The sequence below is a fragment of the Camellia sinensis genome, chromosome 13, assembly GCF_055761805.1.
Source record: "Camellia sinensis isolate YWXY chromosome 13, ASM5576180v1, whole genome shotgun sequence".
Classification (NCBI taxonomy): Eukaryota; Viridiplantae; Streptophyta; class Magnoliopsida; order Ericales; family Theaceae; genus Camellia; species Camellia sinensis.
In genome coordinates this window covers 142409212-142427318 of record NC_138973.1, presented here as the reverse complement: position 1 = coordinate 142427318, position 18107 = coordinate 142409212, and the positions used below count along the sequence as shown (strand labels likewise).

General features: G+C 39.0%; 1 protein-coding gene across 1 annotated transcript; it reads right to left on the bottom strand.

The window, feature by feature from the left end:
- Window positions 1-114: 114 nt before the first annotated feature.
- On the bottom strand, window positions 115-3003 carry LOC145805759 (uncharacterized). Its single transcript, XM_082900955.1, has 6 exons — window positions 2323-3003; window positions 1548-2044; window positions 1062-1437; window positions 906-980; window positions 581-793; window positions 115-270 (listed from the first exon to the last, which is right to left on the bottom strand). Exons 1-6 carry the CDS (start codon window positions 3001-3003, stop codon window positions 115-117), a joined length of 1998 nt encoding a protein of 665 aa, XP_082757081.1.
- Between the last annotated feature and the right edge of the window lie 15104 nt (window positions 3004-18107).

The window sequence follows — 18107 nt, the reverse complement described above, 5'->3', positions numbered from 1 at the left end:
GGGTGAATAAGAAATATACAAAAGGCAAAGAATGTACACGAATACAAGGGGCATGCCCCAGGCCCTAACAACAACTAGACCACAAGAAACGAAGCTACATACAAAAAACAAGGATCAAAGGGTGGAAATAAGCCAACTTATTGTACAAAAACCATATCCAGTAACAGATAGGGATCTTGTACAATAGAAAGCAGCCAGCCTATAACCATACAGAGCAAACGGCCTTCTAGGATCCTTCCTACACAACCCGTAGGAGTAGGTTCCTAAAACCTGAAGCATACAGAAAAGACCATGAGCCTTACAGCAAATCCCAACCATGCCCATTACAAATTCCTTATAGGAATGACAAAAATATAGCAACATTAACTGCACAAAAAAACCACCTACACAGCCCGTAGGGGTAGGCAAACATAAATAGAAGAATTATGTACACAAAATAAAGAAGACAACTATTTTCCTCTTTCATGTAACACAGCAAGGCGCTTGGAGCTGCCATCACCATGTTACAAACACACTCTTCAAACGGCCAACTGCACCTACACAAGAGACAACCATCATCCCTCCAAACCGTAGCATATACCTGTTCAACATATGATAGAAAGGAATTTCCATAACAATATATCGAGTCATAAAGAAGAAGAAACAACAAGCACTCAGTATAGGGCCTCCCCTCACTCGACCCACAAGAAAGGAGAGCTCTCCACTCAATGTAAGATCTCCCGTCACTCAGCCCACATATCTCGTGCTCTCTCATTCCAGCCAGCTGAACAATGTACTTGAGAATACCATTAACCTGCACAAAATATATATAACATATAGTAAATGTTAGTCTAAAATATATGTACTTCCTCTCCCCACTAAACCCACATTTACAGTAGCATCTATACTGGCTCACATCACTCAACCCTCCCTTCATAGGCTCCAGATTTTGTAAAAATTTGGGATCCATTAATAGCTGATAGAATCTGAGAACAAACCATCTGCAAGACAGCACCCTTAGTTAGACAAAAACCCTCCATATCTCCTCACCATCACTCAACCCTCAATGTAGGTAAACTCACACCACTCAAATTCCTTTCAACTGCAGCAGATTGGGACTGCAACAGGATTTTAGAAGGCAAGTTCCATTGCACCAAGTACCAATTGTCACCTGCAGAAACTTTCACATTTTCCATAGAAAGGAGTCTACCCCTAACCATTTGGATGATAGAGTTAGTGACAACCTCTTCAGGTTTGAAAGCCTTACTAAAGATTCTACTATTTCTCTCCATCCAAATGTGGTAGATAGTGCAGAGAAAAGATAGTTTCAAAATCACAATTTTCAGAGAGTTGCCATTGATGGATTTAGTAGCAAACTCAACAGTTTCCAACCAGGGCAAATAAGGCCAATGGGAATTACACTTAGCTTGGATAGCAGCCCAAATCCTAGAGGAGTAACTACACCCAAAAAACAGATGGGAGTGGTTATCCTCAGGGGCATGACATAAAGGGTAGCTAGGACTAGTAAGAAGACCAAAAAGATTTGGAGCCTATCCCCAGTGTTTAACCTCTCATGGATAGCCAACCACACAATGAAACTAACCCTAGGGATAACAGGAGGACCCCAAATGAGTTTAGACCAAGTAACCTTTGGGCCCTTGTCTCTCCAACAATCCCAAGCAGAGTGAATAGAAAAAGAACCATCAGCAGTCAAACTCCACACAGGTATATCAGGGGAGTCAAGGGAAGGTTTAAGAGAAGGAGGAGTGGCAGCAATCCATTCCTGTATCTCCCAAGAGTTAGGAAAAGGCCAATTCCAAGAACCATTTGAAATAATAGAACTAACCTTAGAACTGTCAGGAAGGTTGGTATCATACAAAATCCTAGGACCATACCGAAGCCAAAGCGAACCAAAGGGGTGCCAGTTATCATGCCAGAGGAACACATTTTCACCATTACCAAGTTTGAATTTGATAATAGGAAAAATTAAATCCCTAAGCGACAAAAGTTTCCTCCAAACCCAGGAAGGATCACTGGGCAACTTAATACCCCAAAAGCTCTTACCCTTAAGTAAGTAGGACTTGACCCATTGACACCACATAGAACATTCCCCGCCAGAAAACAAATACCAAACATGTTTGGCTATAGCCGCTTTATTCCAAACCTCCATATCCTTAAAACCAAGCCACCCTCATTTTTTTTTTTTTTTTTGCAAATGTTCTTCCAAGCAATTTTAGCACTATGTTTTTTCAGCTCCGTCCCAGACCAAAGGAAAGATCTGAGAAGATTTTCAATGTCGCGGATAACCCTCTTAGGGAGAATAAAAATAGAAGACCAATAAACTTGCATCGAGAAAAGAATAGACTGGATGAGTTGGGCTCTTCCAGCATAAGATAGCAATTTATTGGTCCAGCTTTTAATCCTATTAGTCATCCTATCAACCAGGGTTTGGCAATCAGAAGCTTTAAGCTTAGTGGTGATCAAAGGCACACCCAAGTATTTCACAGGGAGGGAGCCCTCAGTGAATTTGGCAATATGCAAAATATTAGCTTTAAGCTCACTGCTACACCCGGAGAAACAAATATTACTCTTATTAGGATTAGGAGTAAGACCGGACAAGTTCCTGAATTCCTCCAAACCTTGCATAATGAGATTGACAGTCTCAAGATCCCCTCTGCAGAAGATCATAAGGTCATCAGCAAAACACAAGTTAACAATTTTTGTCTTCTCACATCTCCAATGGAACTTAAAAAGAGGGTTCCTAGATTTTTCAGCAAGAATTCTAGCCAAAATCTCCATAGCCAACACAAATTGATAAGGGGACATATGGTCTCCTTGCCTAAGCCCCCTAGCCCCTTTAAAGTACCCATGACGACTACCATTAATGCAAATGGAGAAAGAAGGACTAGTCATGCAAGCTTTGATCCATTTTATCATGCAAGGAGGAAAGCCCATAGCAGTGAGGATATCAATAATAAAATCCCATCTCATAGTATCGTAGGCTTTCATAATGTCCACTTTCATAGCACACTTCGGAGTTTTGGAACTCCGGTGGTAACCTCTCATAATCTCCTGGGACAAAAAGATGTTGTCCGAGATTCTTCTACCCTGGACAAAAGCAGACTGCACAGGGTCAATCAGATCAGGAAGCACCAATTTGACTCTGTTAGAACAAAAGGGAGAAGCTTGGAGAGGAATGGATAGAGTTACGGAGAAACTTTCTTCTTGAGAATTAGAAGAGTAAGGGAAAATAAATGGAAATAGGAAGAAAATTAAAGAGAATTCAAATTTATCCTTTTGGACGTGAGAATTGAGCACGTTGTCGGTTAAGAAAACATTAAATGAGTTTCTTAAGTTAAACTAATCTCGTTTAGTAAATTCTATCTTTTCGAGGCTAACTAAGATTAGTTTGAGTTAAACTTGGCCACTTAAGCTAATAAACTAACCAAATTTGTTCCTAGAACAAAAGAGAGATGGATGGAGAAGGACGAAGAGAGTTAGAGAGAAACTTTCTTCTTGAGAGTTAGGAGAGAAGATTAGAGAAAAGAAAGGGAAACAAGATGATAATTAACGCAAATTCAAATTAATGCTTTTTGACAGGAGAATTGAACAGTTAGGCGATTTGGAAAACATTAAATGAGTTGCTGATGCTAAACTTATATTGTTAAGTTAAAATTACTCAGTAACTTGTCTTTCTTAGAGGCTAAGCAAAATTAGTTTGAGTTGAACTTGGCCAGTTAATCTGATGAAACTATTAGTCGCCAAAGCTAATTAGTTCCTACAACAAAAGAGAGAAGCACGGAGAAGGACGAAGGACGAAGAGAGTGAGAAAAAAAACTTCCTTCTTGAGTGGTAAAAGAGAAATTTAGAGAGAAAGAAATGTAAGGGAAATAGGATGAAAATTAAATCGAATTCAAATCGATCATTTTGGACTTGAGAATTGAACACTTGGCTGATTTAAGAAACATCAAATGAGTTGCTGAAGTAATCCTAATATCGTCAAGCTACAATTACTCTCTTCCAAGGAGGCCAGGAAAAATTAGTTTGAGTTAAGTTTGGGCCCCTTAAGCTAATGAAGCTATTAGTTGCCGAACCTAATTAGTTCGAGAACAAAAGAGAGAAGGGAGGAGAAGGACCGAGACTGTTCAACAGAAACATTCTTCTTGAGAGCTAGAAGAGAAAGTTAGATAAAAGAAAAAGAAATAGGATTAAATTTAAAGCGAATTCAAATCATCCGTTTGGACTTGAGAATTGAACACTTAGGTGATTTACAAAACCTTAAATGAGGTGCTTAAGTTAAACCAATACCGTTAAGCTACAATTACTCAGTAGATTCTCTTTGTTGGAGGCTAAGCAAGATTAGTTTGAGTTGAACATGTCAACTTAAGCCAATTAAACTATTCACACCCCCCCCCCCCCCCAAAAAAAAAAAAGCCATTGAAACTATCAGTTGCCTAAGGTAATTATTTCCTAGAACAAAGCAGAGAAGGTTGGAGAAGGATGGAGAGAGTTAGAGAGAAACTTTCTTCTTGAGAATTAGAAGGGAAAGTTAGAGAAAATAAATGGAAATAGTTGAAAATTAGAGAGAAAATCAGTGGGTTCATAAGCTGTTTTCAATTCTGGTTGTATATATACCCGTATGGTGGGACTGTAATTATTGTATATCGTAACGCTGTCCCCTTTTTTTTTGGGTTGTTTTGTTTATTAGTTCTGGACGTGTTTGAGACTAAGATCTGGGCTGGGTTTTTTTGGTATTTCGCGGTGGACCTTGTATTATTCCAGTTCGGTACTACCTTTGGGATGGTGTAGTATTTGTTCATGACCACTATCTGATGTGGGACATGGTTCTTGAACAAGTATTATGTACTGCTTAGTTGTTCTGGCTGCATGAGCTCCTAGGTTATTGTTGATGGCTAGCCTTTTTGGTGCCAGTTATTTCTTTTCTTTTTAAGTTAGGGCGTTGTCGTTGTATTTTGGGGTAGGGCCTGGGGTATGCCCCTTGTAATCGTGTAAATTTTCTTGTTTTATTTATTTCTTACTCACCCAAAAAAAAACTTGTCCCCTTAAGCTAATGAAACAATTAGTGGCTTATAAGTTCCTAGAACAAAATAGAGAAGAAAGAAGAAGAAGGCATTTGACCATCAACTTAAACACGTAAGGGGAAGAAAGTAGAGCCTCTCTCTCTAGATTCTAGAGAGAGAAAGCTCCCCCCGGTGGTGGTGGTGGTGTTCTGGTGCTATTCCGGCCAGTTGTTCTTTCTGCTATACTCTATCTGAGTGTTAGTGAGCATGGGTCCCATGTTCTGTTAGTTCCGGTGAAGTTATTAAGTAAAAGAGAGTTAAGAACGTTGCTGTGTTTTCGAAGAGGTTGGTTCGGGTTTTGGCCTGTTCTATGGTCTCAACCTTGGTCTGGTTTTTGGTTTTCACAGCTGGAAGGATGGTGGATGTCCATGGTGGTGGTGTTTTCCGGTCACCGTGGAGATTTGTACCTGAGGGTGAGTTCCAGAGTTCGCCGGCATTTTGGGCTTTGGTCAAGATGTTTCAACGGCATGGGTTATCGGTGCTGTGAGTTGATCCGGTGGCTGGTTTGTGTTCCATTAAGGCAGTGGCTAGTTCGTGAGCTTTACCAGTAGCCATCCCAGGGTTTTGGCGTGTAGCTGTGACGTCGGACCTGGTTTGCTCTACTTCGGTTTGGTTTCGTGTGAGCAGCGCATGGTGTGCTCTGTTTCTGGTGATGTTCTATGGGTGTGTTCGTGATGACAGCTTCTGTGTGATCGGGTGCTGTGTAGGATGCTTGTGGGCATGATGGCTACACAGTCCGGCACCACTTCGGACGTTTTTAATGGCCGTGTTTTCCAGCATTGGGTTGCTTTCCGGCGTCGTTACGTCTGGGTTGAGGTTCCGACGTCTGGTTCTTGCTCCAGCGTTTGGAGATGGTCGGCGTTGCTACTGGTTATGTTCTGAGATGAAGCGTTACGGTCACGTGTGGTCAGCCGCGTGGACGTAGGTGTCGTGTTTTCCATCTAAGCTTGCTATATAAGCTTTGCTGCTGTTCTGCTCTAGGATAGCACGTGGGTCTTAGGGCAGACCAACAAGGTGGCTGGTCAGATCTTGTTGGGTGCTGTGTACATCAACTTTACATGGTGTTGATGGGGGTAAGGTACTTTATATATATATTTATATATATATTTTGGTTGACTTAAGCTTTAGCTGTCTAGTTGGATTTTGGTTGTGTAGTAGGTGGGTCACGTGTGGGTTCTTTAATAGCTTATCAGAAAATCACGTTGGCCCATGTGCTAAGTTGAGGCCGTGTGGATTATTGATAAATGGTGGGCCCACAGATTGGTTTTCTTTTGGGCTGCCCGTGGGTCACTATTTTGGCGGAAATTGGGCTCTATTTGGTCAATATCTATGATTGTCTATTAGTGGCCATTGTTAATTGGATTCATTTTGGAAACTTCTCTTGTTTAGACTCTTTGCAGCAGAACATATATAGTTAATGATTTTATGATGATTGATTGTGTGATCCTCATGTGACTCAAACGAGGGCACTTTTGAGCCATCTCTGCCAAGAGTGATTGGGGAGTCACTGCTTTGGGGAATAGTGGTTCGATAACCAACCGAGTTAGAGACTGGGAGATGAGCGGGAGGATAGCTACCGGTTTTCTGGTTGCTTCTTATCTTCATGTGACCCGTCCTAATTGATTGTATTGCCCTGCCTGACATGGAGTGAAGGGCACACTGCCGTGGGGTTTGAGGCTTGTGATCTACCAAGGAAGGGACTGGGGGATGTGATGATTGATCTCATGATTTTGTTGGCTGTGTTCTGGTTTGTTGCTGAGGGGCTATTGTAGTTTCACATCAACTCCCTAGACCGTGGCTTATGGTTTTTGACCGTGCTAGCTTCATGTGACTCCGCTGGGACTTTTCATGGGGTATATTTTATCCTCCGTCATGGCTTTGGTTAAGTGGCTTGGATGTCACGGCTGTGAGGAGTGGGATGCTTATTGGATTCCATGTTTTATCTACAGTCGAGACTGGGGGCATGTGGGGTTGACTATCATCTTTGACTCGGCTTGTGGGTTGTTGTTTTGTCAGTGTGTTTGTTATGTTTTTAGTTTTGTGGTGTTATTTGTGTGTATCTTTGCCCATATATCCACCTCAAGTTTCTATCTATTATCTCGGATGGTAGGGGTTACTTGAGGATAAAAAGGATATATGGGCAGAGTTGGGGTTTTTTTTGTGTTTCTGTTGTTCATGTTTGTCCCCCATTTTGAGGGGGGCAGTGGTTGTTTGTGTTGGTTATACTTGTTTTTATTTGTTGTTGGGCGTACCTGGGGTATGCCCCTTGTAAACTTGTATATTTCATTGTCTTTATTTTATGACTTACTTACCCAAAAAAAAAAAAAAAAATAGAGAAGGATGGAGAAAGTTAGAGACAACGTTCTTTTTTTGGGTGAATAAGTTGTAAATAAAACAGAAGAATAAACAAGATTACAAGGGGCATGCCCCAGGCCCTACAAAGGTATACACGAGAAAAAGAAAAGCAAAGCCAAGATAAGCACGACTGAATCCAGACGCAAGATGTTCAAACAATATATCAAAGAGAAATAGCTATTGAACATCAGCGGAAGAACTATCTAAAATCAATAATGAAGCAAAGTAATAGCTATGAGCCACCCATCCAAAAATATCAAACGCCAATAATGAAAGTAGCAACCAAAGTAACCCATCCAGAAATCACCGAAATCTGAATCAGCATAGTCTTGAAGCGTAACCCACACGGAGTGTAACAGCATTCCTAAAGTGCGTTGGAGGAGAAACCAGCAATCTGATGTATGCATCCAGCAAATAGCTGTGAGTAACAAAACATAGTCCCTAGTACATCCCACTAGAGTAGGCAAAATAAGTATGTAGTTATAGTAGGTGTAGAACAAAAAGAAAATAAAGGACAGCTTTTGAACATTCTGAATTCTTCTTGAGAGGCGGTGGAGAAAGGTTAGAGAAAAGAAAGAGAAATAGGAAGAAAATCAAAGGGAATTGAAATTCATCCTTTTCGATTTGAGAATTGAACACGTAGGAGATTTAGAAAACCTTAAATGACGTGTTTAAGTTAAACTAATATCATTAAGCTACAATTACTCATAAAATTCTCTTTCTTATAGGCTAAGCATGGTTTTGTTTGAGTTAAACCGGGCCATTTTATTCACCCAAAAAAAAAAAACCGGGCCATTTAAGCTAATGAAAGAATTATTGGCCCAAGCTAATTAGTTCGTAGGATAAAATAGAGAAGGATGGAGAAGGCCGGAGAAACTTGGGGAGAAACATTCTTCTTGACAGGTAGATGAGAAGTCGGAGAAAAGAAAAAGGAAAATAGAAAGAAATTCAAAGGGATTTCAAATTCTTCCTTTTGGACTTGTGAATTGAACACTTAGGTGATTTAGAAATCCTTAAATAAGGTTCTTAAGCTAAACTAATATCGCTAAGATGCAATTACTCTTAAAATTCTCTTTTTTAGAGGCTAACCAAGGTTAGTTTGAGCGAAACTTGGCCACTTAAGCTTTTTTTGGGTAAGTAAGGCCACTTAAGCTAATGAAACGATTAGTGGCCTAAGCTACTTAGCTCCTAGAACAAGATAGAGAAAGATGTAGAAGGACGGGGAAAGTTATGGAGAAACATTCTTCTTGAGAGCTAGAAAAGAAAGCTAGAGAAAAGAAAGAGAAACAGGAAAAAAATCAAAGGGAATTCAAATTCACCATTTTGGAATTGAGAATTGAACACTTAGGTGATTTGGAAATCCTTAAATAAGGTGCCTAAGTTAAGCCAATAACGTTAAGCAACAATTACTCATAAAATTCTCTTTCTTAGAGGCTGGGCAAGGTTAGTTTGAGTTAAACATGGCCACTAAAGCTAATGAAACAATTAGTAGCCTCAGATATAATTAGTTCGTAGAACAAAATAGAGTAGGATGGAGAAGGACGGAGAAAGTTAGAGGGAAACGTTCTTCTTGGGAGGTAGTAGAGAAAGTTAGAGAAAAGAATGGGAAAGAGGAAGAAAATAAAGAAATAATAATAATATTTTTTTTTTTTGTCTTTTTGGACTCGAGAATTGAACACGTAGGCGATTTAGTAAACGTTAGATGAGGGGCTTAAGTTAAACAAACATCGTTATGCTACAAATGCTTTGAAAATTCTCTTTCTTGGAGGCTAAGGAAGGTTAGTTTGAGTCAAACATGGCCACTTAAGCTAATGAAATAATTAGTGGCCTAAGCTAATTAGTTCCTAGAAAAAAATAGAGAAGGCTGGAGACAGTTAGACAGAAACATTCTTCTTGAGAGCTTAGAAGAGAGAGTAAGAGAAAATAAAGAGAAATAGGAAGAAAGTCAAAGGGCAATCAAATTCATCGTTTTGGACTTGAGAATTGAACACTAACGTGATTTTGAAAACTTTGAATGAGGTGCCTGAGCTCAACTAATATCGTTATGCCATAATTACTCAAAAAATTCTCTTTCCTAGAGGCTAAGCAAGGTGAGTTTGAGTTAAACTTGGCCACATAAGCTAATGAAAGAATTAGCGGCCTAAGCTAATTAGTTCCAAGAACCAAATGGAAAATGATGGAGAAGGACAGAGAAAGGGAGAAGGACAGAGAAAGAGAGAAACATTTTGCTTTAGAGCTAGAAGAGAAAGTTGGAGAAAAGAAAGGGATTTTAGAAAGATAATCAAAGGGCATTCAAATTCATCGTTTTGGACTTGAGAATTGAAATACTTCAGTGATTTTGAAAACCTTAAATGAAGTGCCTAAGTTAAACTAATATCGTTATGCTACAATTACTCAAAAAATTCTCTTTCTTAGAGGCTAAGCAAGGTCAATTTGAGTTAACACATGGCCACTTAAGCTAATAAAACAATTAGTGGCCTCTGCTAATTAGTTCGTAGAATAAAACAGAAAAGATGAGGAAGCACGGAGAAACTTAGAGAGAAACGTTCTTCTTGAGATGTAGAAGAGAAAGTTAGAGAAAAGGAAGAGAAATAGGAAGAAAATCGAAGAGAAATCAAATTCATCCATTTGGACTTGAGAATTGAACACGTAGGAGACATAGAAAACCTTAAATAGGGTGCTTAAATTAAACTAATATGGTTAAGCTACTACAATTACTCATAAAATTCTTTCTTAGACGACATGCATGGTTAGTTTGAGTTAAACCTGGCCACTTAAGCTAATGAAACAATTATTGGCCAAAGCTAATTAGTTCGTAGCACAAAATAGAGAAGGATGGAGAAAGTTTTGGAGAAACATTCTTCTTGACAGGTAGATGAGAAGTTGGAGAAAAGAAAGAGAAATAGGAAGAAAATCAAAGGGACTTCAAATTCTTCCTTGCGGACTTGCGAATTGAACACGTAGGTGATTTGGAAATCCTTAAATGAGGTTCTTAACTTAAACTAACATCGTTAAACTAAAATTACTTAGAAAATTCTTTTTCTTTCAAGCTAAGCAAGGATAGTTTCAGTTAAACCTGGCCGCTTAAGCTAATGAAACAATTAGTGGGCTAAGCAAATTAGTTCGTAGAACAAAACAGAGGAAGACGGAGAAGGACGGAGAAACATAGAGGGAAACGCTCTTCTCGAGATGTTGAAGAGAAAGTTAGAGAAAAAGAAATTGAAATCGGAAGAAAATCAAAGAGAATTCAAATTCATCCATTTGGACTCGAGAACTGAACACGTAGGAGATTTAGAAAACCCTAAATAGGGTGCTTAAGTTAAACTAATATAGTTAAGCTAAAATTACTCAGAAAATTCTCTTTCTTAGAGGCTAAGCAAGGTTAGTTTGAGTTAAAGTTGTCCCCTTAAGCTAATGAAACAATTAGTGGCTTATAAGTTCCTAGAACAAAATAGAGAAGGATGGAGGACGGAGAAAGTTAGAGACAAACGTTCTTTTTTTGGGTGAATAAGTCGTAAATAAAACAGAAGAATAAACAAGATTGCCCCAGGCCCTACAAAGCTATACACGAGGGAAAGAAAAGCAAAGCCAAGAAAAGCACGACTGAATCCAGACGCAAGATGTTCAAACACTATATCAAAGAGAAATAGCTGTTGAACATCAGCGGAAGAACTATCTAAAATCAATAATGAAACAAAGTAATAGCTATGAGCCATCCATCCAAAAATATCAAACGCCAATAATGAAAGTAGCAACCAAAGTAACCCATCCAGAAATCACCGAAATCTGAATCAGTATAGTCTTGAAGCGTAACTCACACGGAGTGTAACAGTATTCCTAAAGTGCGCTGGAGGAGAAACCAGCAATCTGATGTATGCATCCAGCAAATAGCTGTGAGTAACAAAACATAGTCCCTCGAACAAAAAGAAAATAAAGGACAGCTTTTGAACATTCTGAATTCTTCTTGAGAGGCGGTGGAGAAAGGTTAGAGAAAAGAAAGAGAAATAGGAAGAAAATCAAAGGGAATTGAAATTCATCCTTTTCGATTTGAGAATTGAACACGTAGGAGATTTAGAAAACCTTAAATGACGTGTTTAAGTTAAACTAATATCATTAAGCTACAATTACTCATAAAATTCTCTTTCTTACAGGCTAAGCATGGTTTTGTTTGAGTTAAACCGGGCCATTTAAGCTAATGAAAAAATTATTGGCCCAAGCTAATTAGTTCGTAGGATAAAATAGAGAAGGATGGAGAAGGCCGGAGAAACTTGGGGAGAAACATTCTTCTTGACAGGTAGATGAGAAGTCGGAGAAAAGAAAAAGGAAAATAGAAAGAAATTCAAAGGGATTTCAAATTCTTCCTTTTGGACTTGTGAATTGAACACTTAGGTGATTTAGAAATCCTTAAATAAGGTTCTTAAGCTAAACTAATATCGCTAAGATGCAATTACTCTTAAAATTCTCTTTTTTAGAGGCTAACCAAGGTTAGTTTGAGCGAAACTCGGCCACTTAAGCTAATGAAACGATTAGTGGCCTAAGCTACTTAGCTCCTAGAACAAGATAGAGAAAGATGCAGAAGGACGGAGAAAGTTATGAAGAAACATTCTTCTTGAGAGCTAGAAAAGAAAAGTTAGAGAAAAGAAAGAGAAACAGGAAGAAAATCAAAGGGAATTCAAATTCATCATTTTGGAATTGAGAATAGAACACTTAGGTGATTTGGAAATCCTTAAATGAGGTGCCTAAGTTAAACCAATAACGTTAGGCAACAATTACTCATAAAATTCTTTTTCTTAGAGGCTGGGCAAGGTTAGTTTGAGTTAAACATGGCCACTAAAGCTAATGAAACAATTAGTAGCCTCAGATATAATTAGTTCGTAGAACAAAATAGAGTAGGATGGAGAAGGACGGAGAAAGTTAGAGGGAAACGTTCTTCTTGGGAGGTAGTAGAGAAAGTTATAGAAAAGAAAGGGAAATAGGAAGAAAATAAAAAAAAAAATTATTATTATTATTATTGTTATTTATTTTATTTTTTTTGTCTTTTTGGACTCGAGAATTGAACACGTAGGCGATTTAGTAAACGTTAGATGAGGGGCTTAAGTTAAACTAACATCATTATGCTACAAATGCTTTGAAAATTCTCTTTCTTGGGCTAAGGAAGGTTAGTTTGAGTCAAACATGGTCACTTAAGCTAATGAAATAATTAGTGGCCTAAGCTAATTAGTTCCTAGAACAAAATAGAGAAGGCTGGAGAAAGTTAGACAGAAACATTCTTCTTTAGAGCTTAGACGAGAGAGTAAGAGAAAATAAAGAGAAATAGGGAGAAAGTCGAAGGGCAATAAAATTCATCATTTTGGACTTGAGAATTGAACACTATCGTGATTTTGAAAACTTTGAATGAGGTGCCTGAGCTCAACTAATATCGTTATGCTATAATTACTCAGAAAATTATCTTTCCTAGAGGCTAAGTAAGGTGAGTTTGAGTTAAACTTGGCCACATAAGCTAATGAAAGAATTAGTGGCCTAAGCTAATTAGTTCCAAGAACCAAATGGAAAATGATGGAGAAGGACGGAGAAAGAGAGAAACATTTTGCTTTAGAGCTAGAAGAGAAAGTTGGAGAAAAGAAAGGGATTTAGAAAGATAATCAAAGGGCATTCAAATTCATTGTTTTGGACTTGAGAATTGAATACTTCTGTAATTTTGAAAACCTTAAATGAGGTGCCTAAGTTAAACTAATATCGTTATGCTACAATTACTCAAAAAATTTTCTTTCTTAGAGGCTAAGCAAGGTCAATTTGAGTTAACACATGGCCACTTAAACTAATAAAACAATTAGTGGCCTCTGCTAATTAGTTCGTAGAATAAAATAGAAAAGATGAGGAAGCACGGAGAAACTTAGAGAGAAACGTTCTTCTTGAGATGTAGAAGAGAAAGTTAGAGAAAAGGAAGAGAAATAGGAAGAAAATCGAAGAGAAATCAAATCCATTCATTTGAACTTGAGAATTGAACACGTAGGAGACATAGAAAACCGTAAATAGGGTGCTTAAATTAAACTAATATGGTTAAGCTACTACAATTACTCATAAAATTCTTTCTTAGACGATATGCATGGTTAGTTTGAGTTAAACCTGGCCACTTAAGCTAATGAAACAATTGTTGGCCAAAGCTAATTAGTTCGTAGGACAAAATAGAGAAGGATGGAGAAAGTTCTGGAGAAACATTCATCTTGACAGGTAGATGAGAGGTTGGAGAAAAGAAAGAGAAATAGGAAGAAAATCAAAGGGACTTTAAATTCTTCCTTGCGGACTTGCGAATTGAACACGTAGGTGATTTGGAAATCCTTAAATGAGGTTCTTAACTTAAACTAACATCGTTAAACTAAAATTACTTAGAAAATTCTTTTTCTTACAAGCTAAGCAAGGATAGTTTCAGTTAAACCTGGCCGCTTAAGCTAATAAAACAATTAGTGGGCTAAGCTAATTTGGTTCGTTGAACAAAACAGAGGAAGACGGAGAAGGACAGAGAAACATAGAGGGAAACGCTCTTGTCGAGATGTTGAAGAGAAAGTTAGAGAAAAAGAAAGAGAAATTGGAAGAAAATCAAAGAGAATTCAAATTCATCCATTTGGACTCGAGAACTGAACACGTAGGAGATTTAGAAAACCCTAAATAGGGTGCTTATTTAAACTAATATAGTTAAGCTAAAATTACTCAGAAATTTCTCTTTCTTAGAGGCTAAGCAAGGTTAGTTTGAGTTAAACTTGTCCCCTTAAGCTAATGAAATAATTAGTGGCTTATAAGTTCGTAGAACAAAATAGAGAAGGATGGAGAAGGACGGAGAAAGTTAAGGAAAAACGTTCTTTTTTTGGGTGAATAAGTCGTAAATAAAACAGAAGAATAAACAAGATTACAAGGGGCATGCCCCAGGCCCTACAAAGCTATACACGAGAGAAAGAAAAGCAAAGCCAAGAAAAGCACGACTGAATCCAGACGCAAGATGTTCAAACACTATATCAAAGAGAAATAGCTATTGAACTAGCTATTGAATATTCACCCAAAAAAAAGAAATAGCTATTGAACATCAGCGGAAGAACTATCTAAAATCAATAATGAAACATAGTAATAGCTATGAGCCACCCATCCAAAAATATCAAACGCCAATAATGAAAGTAGCAACCAAAGTAACCCATCCAGAAAGCACCGAAATCTGAATCAGCATAGTCTTGAAGCGTAACCCACACGGAGTGTAACAGTATTCCTAAAGTGCGCTGGAGGAGAAACCAGCAATCTGATGTATGCATCCAGTAAATAGCTGTGAGTAACAAAACATAGTCCCTACTACATCCCACTAGAGTAGGCAAAATAAGTATGTAGTTATAGTAGGTGTAGAACAAAAAGAAAATAAAGGACAGCTTTTGAACATTCTGAATTCTTCTTGAGAGGCGGTGGAGAAAGGTTAGAGAAAAGAAAGAGAAACAGGAAGAAAATCAAAGGGAATTGAAATTCAATCTTTTCGATTTGAGAATTGAACACGTAGGAGATTTAGAAAACCTTAAATGACGTGTTTAAGTTAAACTAATATCATTAAGCTACAATTACTCATAAAATTCTCTTTCTTACAAGCTAAGCATGGTTTTGTTTGAGTTAAACCGGGCCATTTAAGCTAATGAAAGAATTATTGGCCCAAGCTAATTAGTTCGTAGGGTAAAATAGAGAAGGATGGAGAAGGCCGGAGAAACTTAGGGAGAAACATTCTTCTTGACAGGTAGATGAGAAGTCGGAGAAAAGAAAAAGGAAAATAGAAAGAAATTCAAAGGGATTTCAAATTCTTCCTTTTGGACTTGTGAATTGAACAGTTAGGTGATTTAGAAATCCTTAAGTAAGGCTCTTAAGCTAAACTAATATCGCTAAGATGCAATTACTCTTAAAATTCTATACTTAGCCTCTGAAAAAGGGGAAGAAAGCAGAGCCTCTCTCTCTAGAATCTAGAGAGAGAAAGCTCCCCCCGTCGGTGTCTATGGTTCTGGTACTATCCATGGCTAGTTTGGTTAACTCTTCTACCCTAGACTTTGGGTGTGAGGGGCCTGTTTCTTTGTTGTTATGGATTTTGATGAGTTTCAATTGTTCTCATGGTGACCTCATCTGGGCTTGCCGTTCAATCTTTTGCGAGTTTCAGGTGTCGGCATTGTGTTTGTTAATCTTTGGCCTATGGTGCTTTTTTCTGGCGCATTGTGCTTGGAGTGACATGGGCTTCCCCGTAATACTTCTCTGCTCTGGTTATGGTCTCCTCCGGCATTTTCTGCCGGCGTGATTGTGCGGTGTGTTGCTGCCTTGGTCTACTCCGGTAGCCTCACTTAGTACTACTCTGCGAGCTTGTATCCAGTATGGAGTTATTTGCGGGTTGGATGTCTATATCATCTCGGCAATGGTCGGCAATGGGTGCTCTGTTCCAGTTGTTTTCCAGTTATTGTCAGGCAGTTTTCTGGGTGGTCTGTTGTATGGCACCAGCCTGGGGTTGGTGGCCTCATTGGTGGTTTGAGTTCGCCGGCGATCTAGTGCAGGTGGTGTGTTTTCATTGCCTCAAGGGCTCGCTGCGCCGTCGTGTTGTGTGTTAAGGTTCTGGTTCTGGTTATGGTATACACCGGTGATCATGGTGGTATAGTTTCTTACGATAATGGAGCTATGCAGTGGTCTCCGAGTTGTTTTTTGGTCTATGTTGGAGTTTACCGGTGGGGATTTCCGTCTCCAATGGGTACGGGATATGTGGCGTTTGTGACCCACGTCCCTTTTTTTAGTGTTGTCTTCGTGAAATGGGTTGCACGCTGCTGGTCAGTTGGAGTTGACTTCGGTGACGCTGCTCGTCAGCTTCGGCGGTAGCCAGGGTGTATTGTCACTGTATTTTTGCTGAGGATGAAGCTTGGTGAGTTGCACGTTCTCTAGGCGAGTGGCTTTGTATGTTGTGCCGTGTGATAAGGCCTGTCTGCTTTTTACAGGCTGTGCCATGATGTGTGTTGGGAAGGTAAGCTATATCGGCACTTTGTATATTTATATATGTATTTTGGTTTGATTTGTGGGCCACGTGTGGGATCAATTTCTATTTGTAAATCTATAAGGAATTCACAGTGGCCCACATGCTTGGTGATTTAGTAGATATATTATATATTTATTTATATAATATTTTCTATGCTGCCGAATTTGGTGGGTTTTGAAAATGTGTGGGTTTTAGCATGTGGGGCCCATGGAGCAAGTTTGAGAAGAAGTTGCTGGTTGTGGCCACGTTTTGTTTACAGATTAGTCCACGTGAGGCTTTCCGTGGGCTGGTGCATTGGAGAGGATAGTGGGCTGACTTTTGGGCTCACTATTTTTGTGTCTTATGTGTGGCACATTTTTATTGTATTCTCAGCAGATTGGGCTGTGCTTGGATTTGATTAACGGGATTTTTGTGCTCATTTATTTCTGTTTAGCCACATTGCAGCGGTTACCATTTATAGTTGATTTTTTCATTTTGATTGATCATGTGATCCTCATGTGACTCGATACGAGGTGAGTTTTGATCCATCTCCGCCAAGAGTGATTGAGGGGTCACTGCTATGGGGAATAGTGGTTCGATGACTTGCTGAGTTAGAGACTGGGAGATGAGCGGGAGGATAGCTACCGGTTTATGGTGGCTTCTTGTCTTCATGTGACCCATTCTAATTGATTGTATTGCCACGCCTGACATGGAGTGAAGGGCACACTGCCGTGGGGTTTGAGGCTTGTGATCTACCAAGGAAGGGACTGGGGGATGTGATGTTTGATCTTATATGATTTTTGACTATGTATTGGGCTGTTGCTGTGGGGCTATTGTTTTTTTGCTACAACTCCCTAGCCCGCTGATTATGGTTACTGCTCGCGTAAGCTTCATGTGACTCTGTCAGGATGTGTCGTGGGGTAGATTTTTTTCCTCTGCCATGGCTTTGGTTAAGTGGCTAGGATGTCACGGCTGTGAGGAGTGGAAGGCTTACTAGATTCCATGTGCTCATCTTCGGCAGAGACTGGCGGCTTGTGGGGGTGGTTATCCTTTTTTGGATCGGGCTTGTGAGCTGCAGCTTTGTGTGGTTGGTTGTTTTGTTTATTTCAGCTTTGTGGTGTTTATTTGTATATTTGCCCATATATCCACCCCAAGTTTCCATCTATTATCTCTGATGGTAGGGGTTACTTGGGGACAAAAGGATATATGGGCAAAGTTAGGTTATTTTGTTGCTGTTGTCCTTGTGTTTCTCCCCCATCTTTTGGGGTGTTTTAGTAGTTTATGTTGGTTATGTAATCTTTTATTTATTTGTTGTTGGGCGTACCTGGGGTATGCCCCTTGTAAACATGTATATTTCATTGTCTTTATTTTATGACTTACTTACCAAAAAAAAAAAACTCTTAAAATTCTCTTTTTTAGAGGCTAACCAAGGTTAGTTTGAGCGAAACTTGGCCACTTAAGCTAATGAAACGATTAGTGGCCTAAGCTACTTAGGTCCTAGAACAAGATAGAGAAAGATGTAGAAGGACGGGGAAAGTTATGGAGAAACATTCTTCTTGAGAGCTAGAAAAGAAAGTTAGAGAAAAGAAAGAGAAACAGGAAGAAAATCAAAGAGAATTCAAATTCATCATTTTGGAATTGAGAATAGAACACTTAGGTGATTTGGAAATCCTTAAATGAGGTGC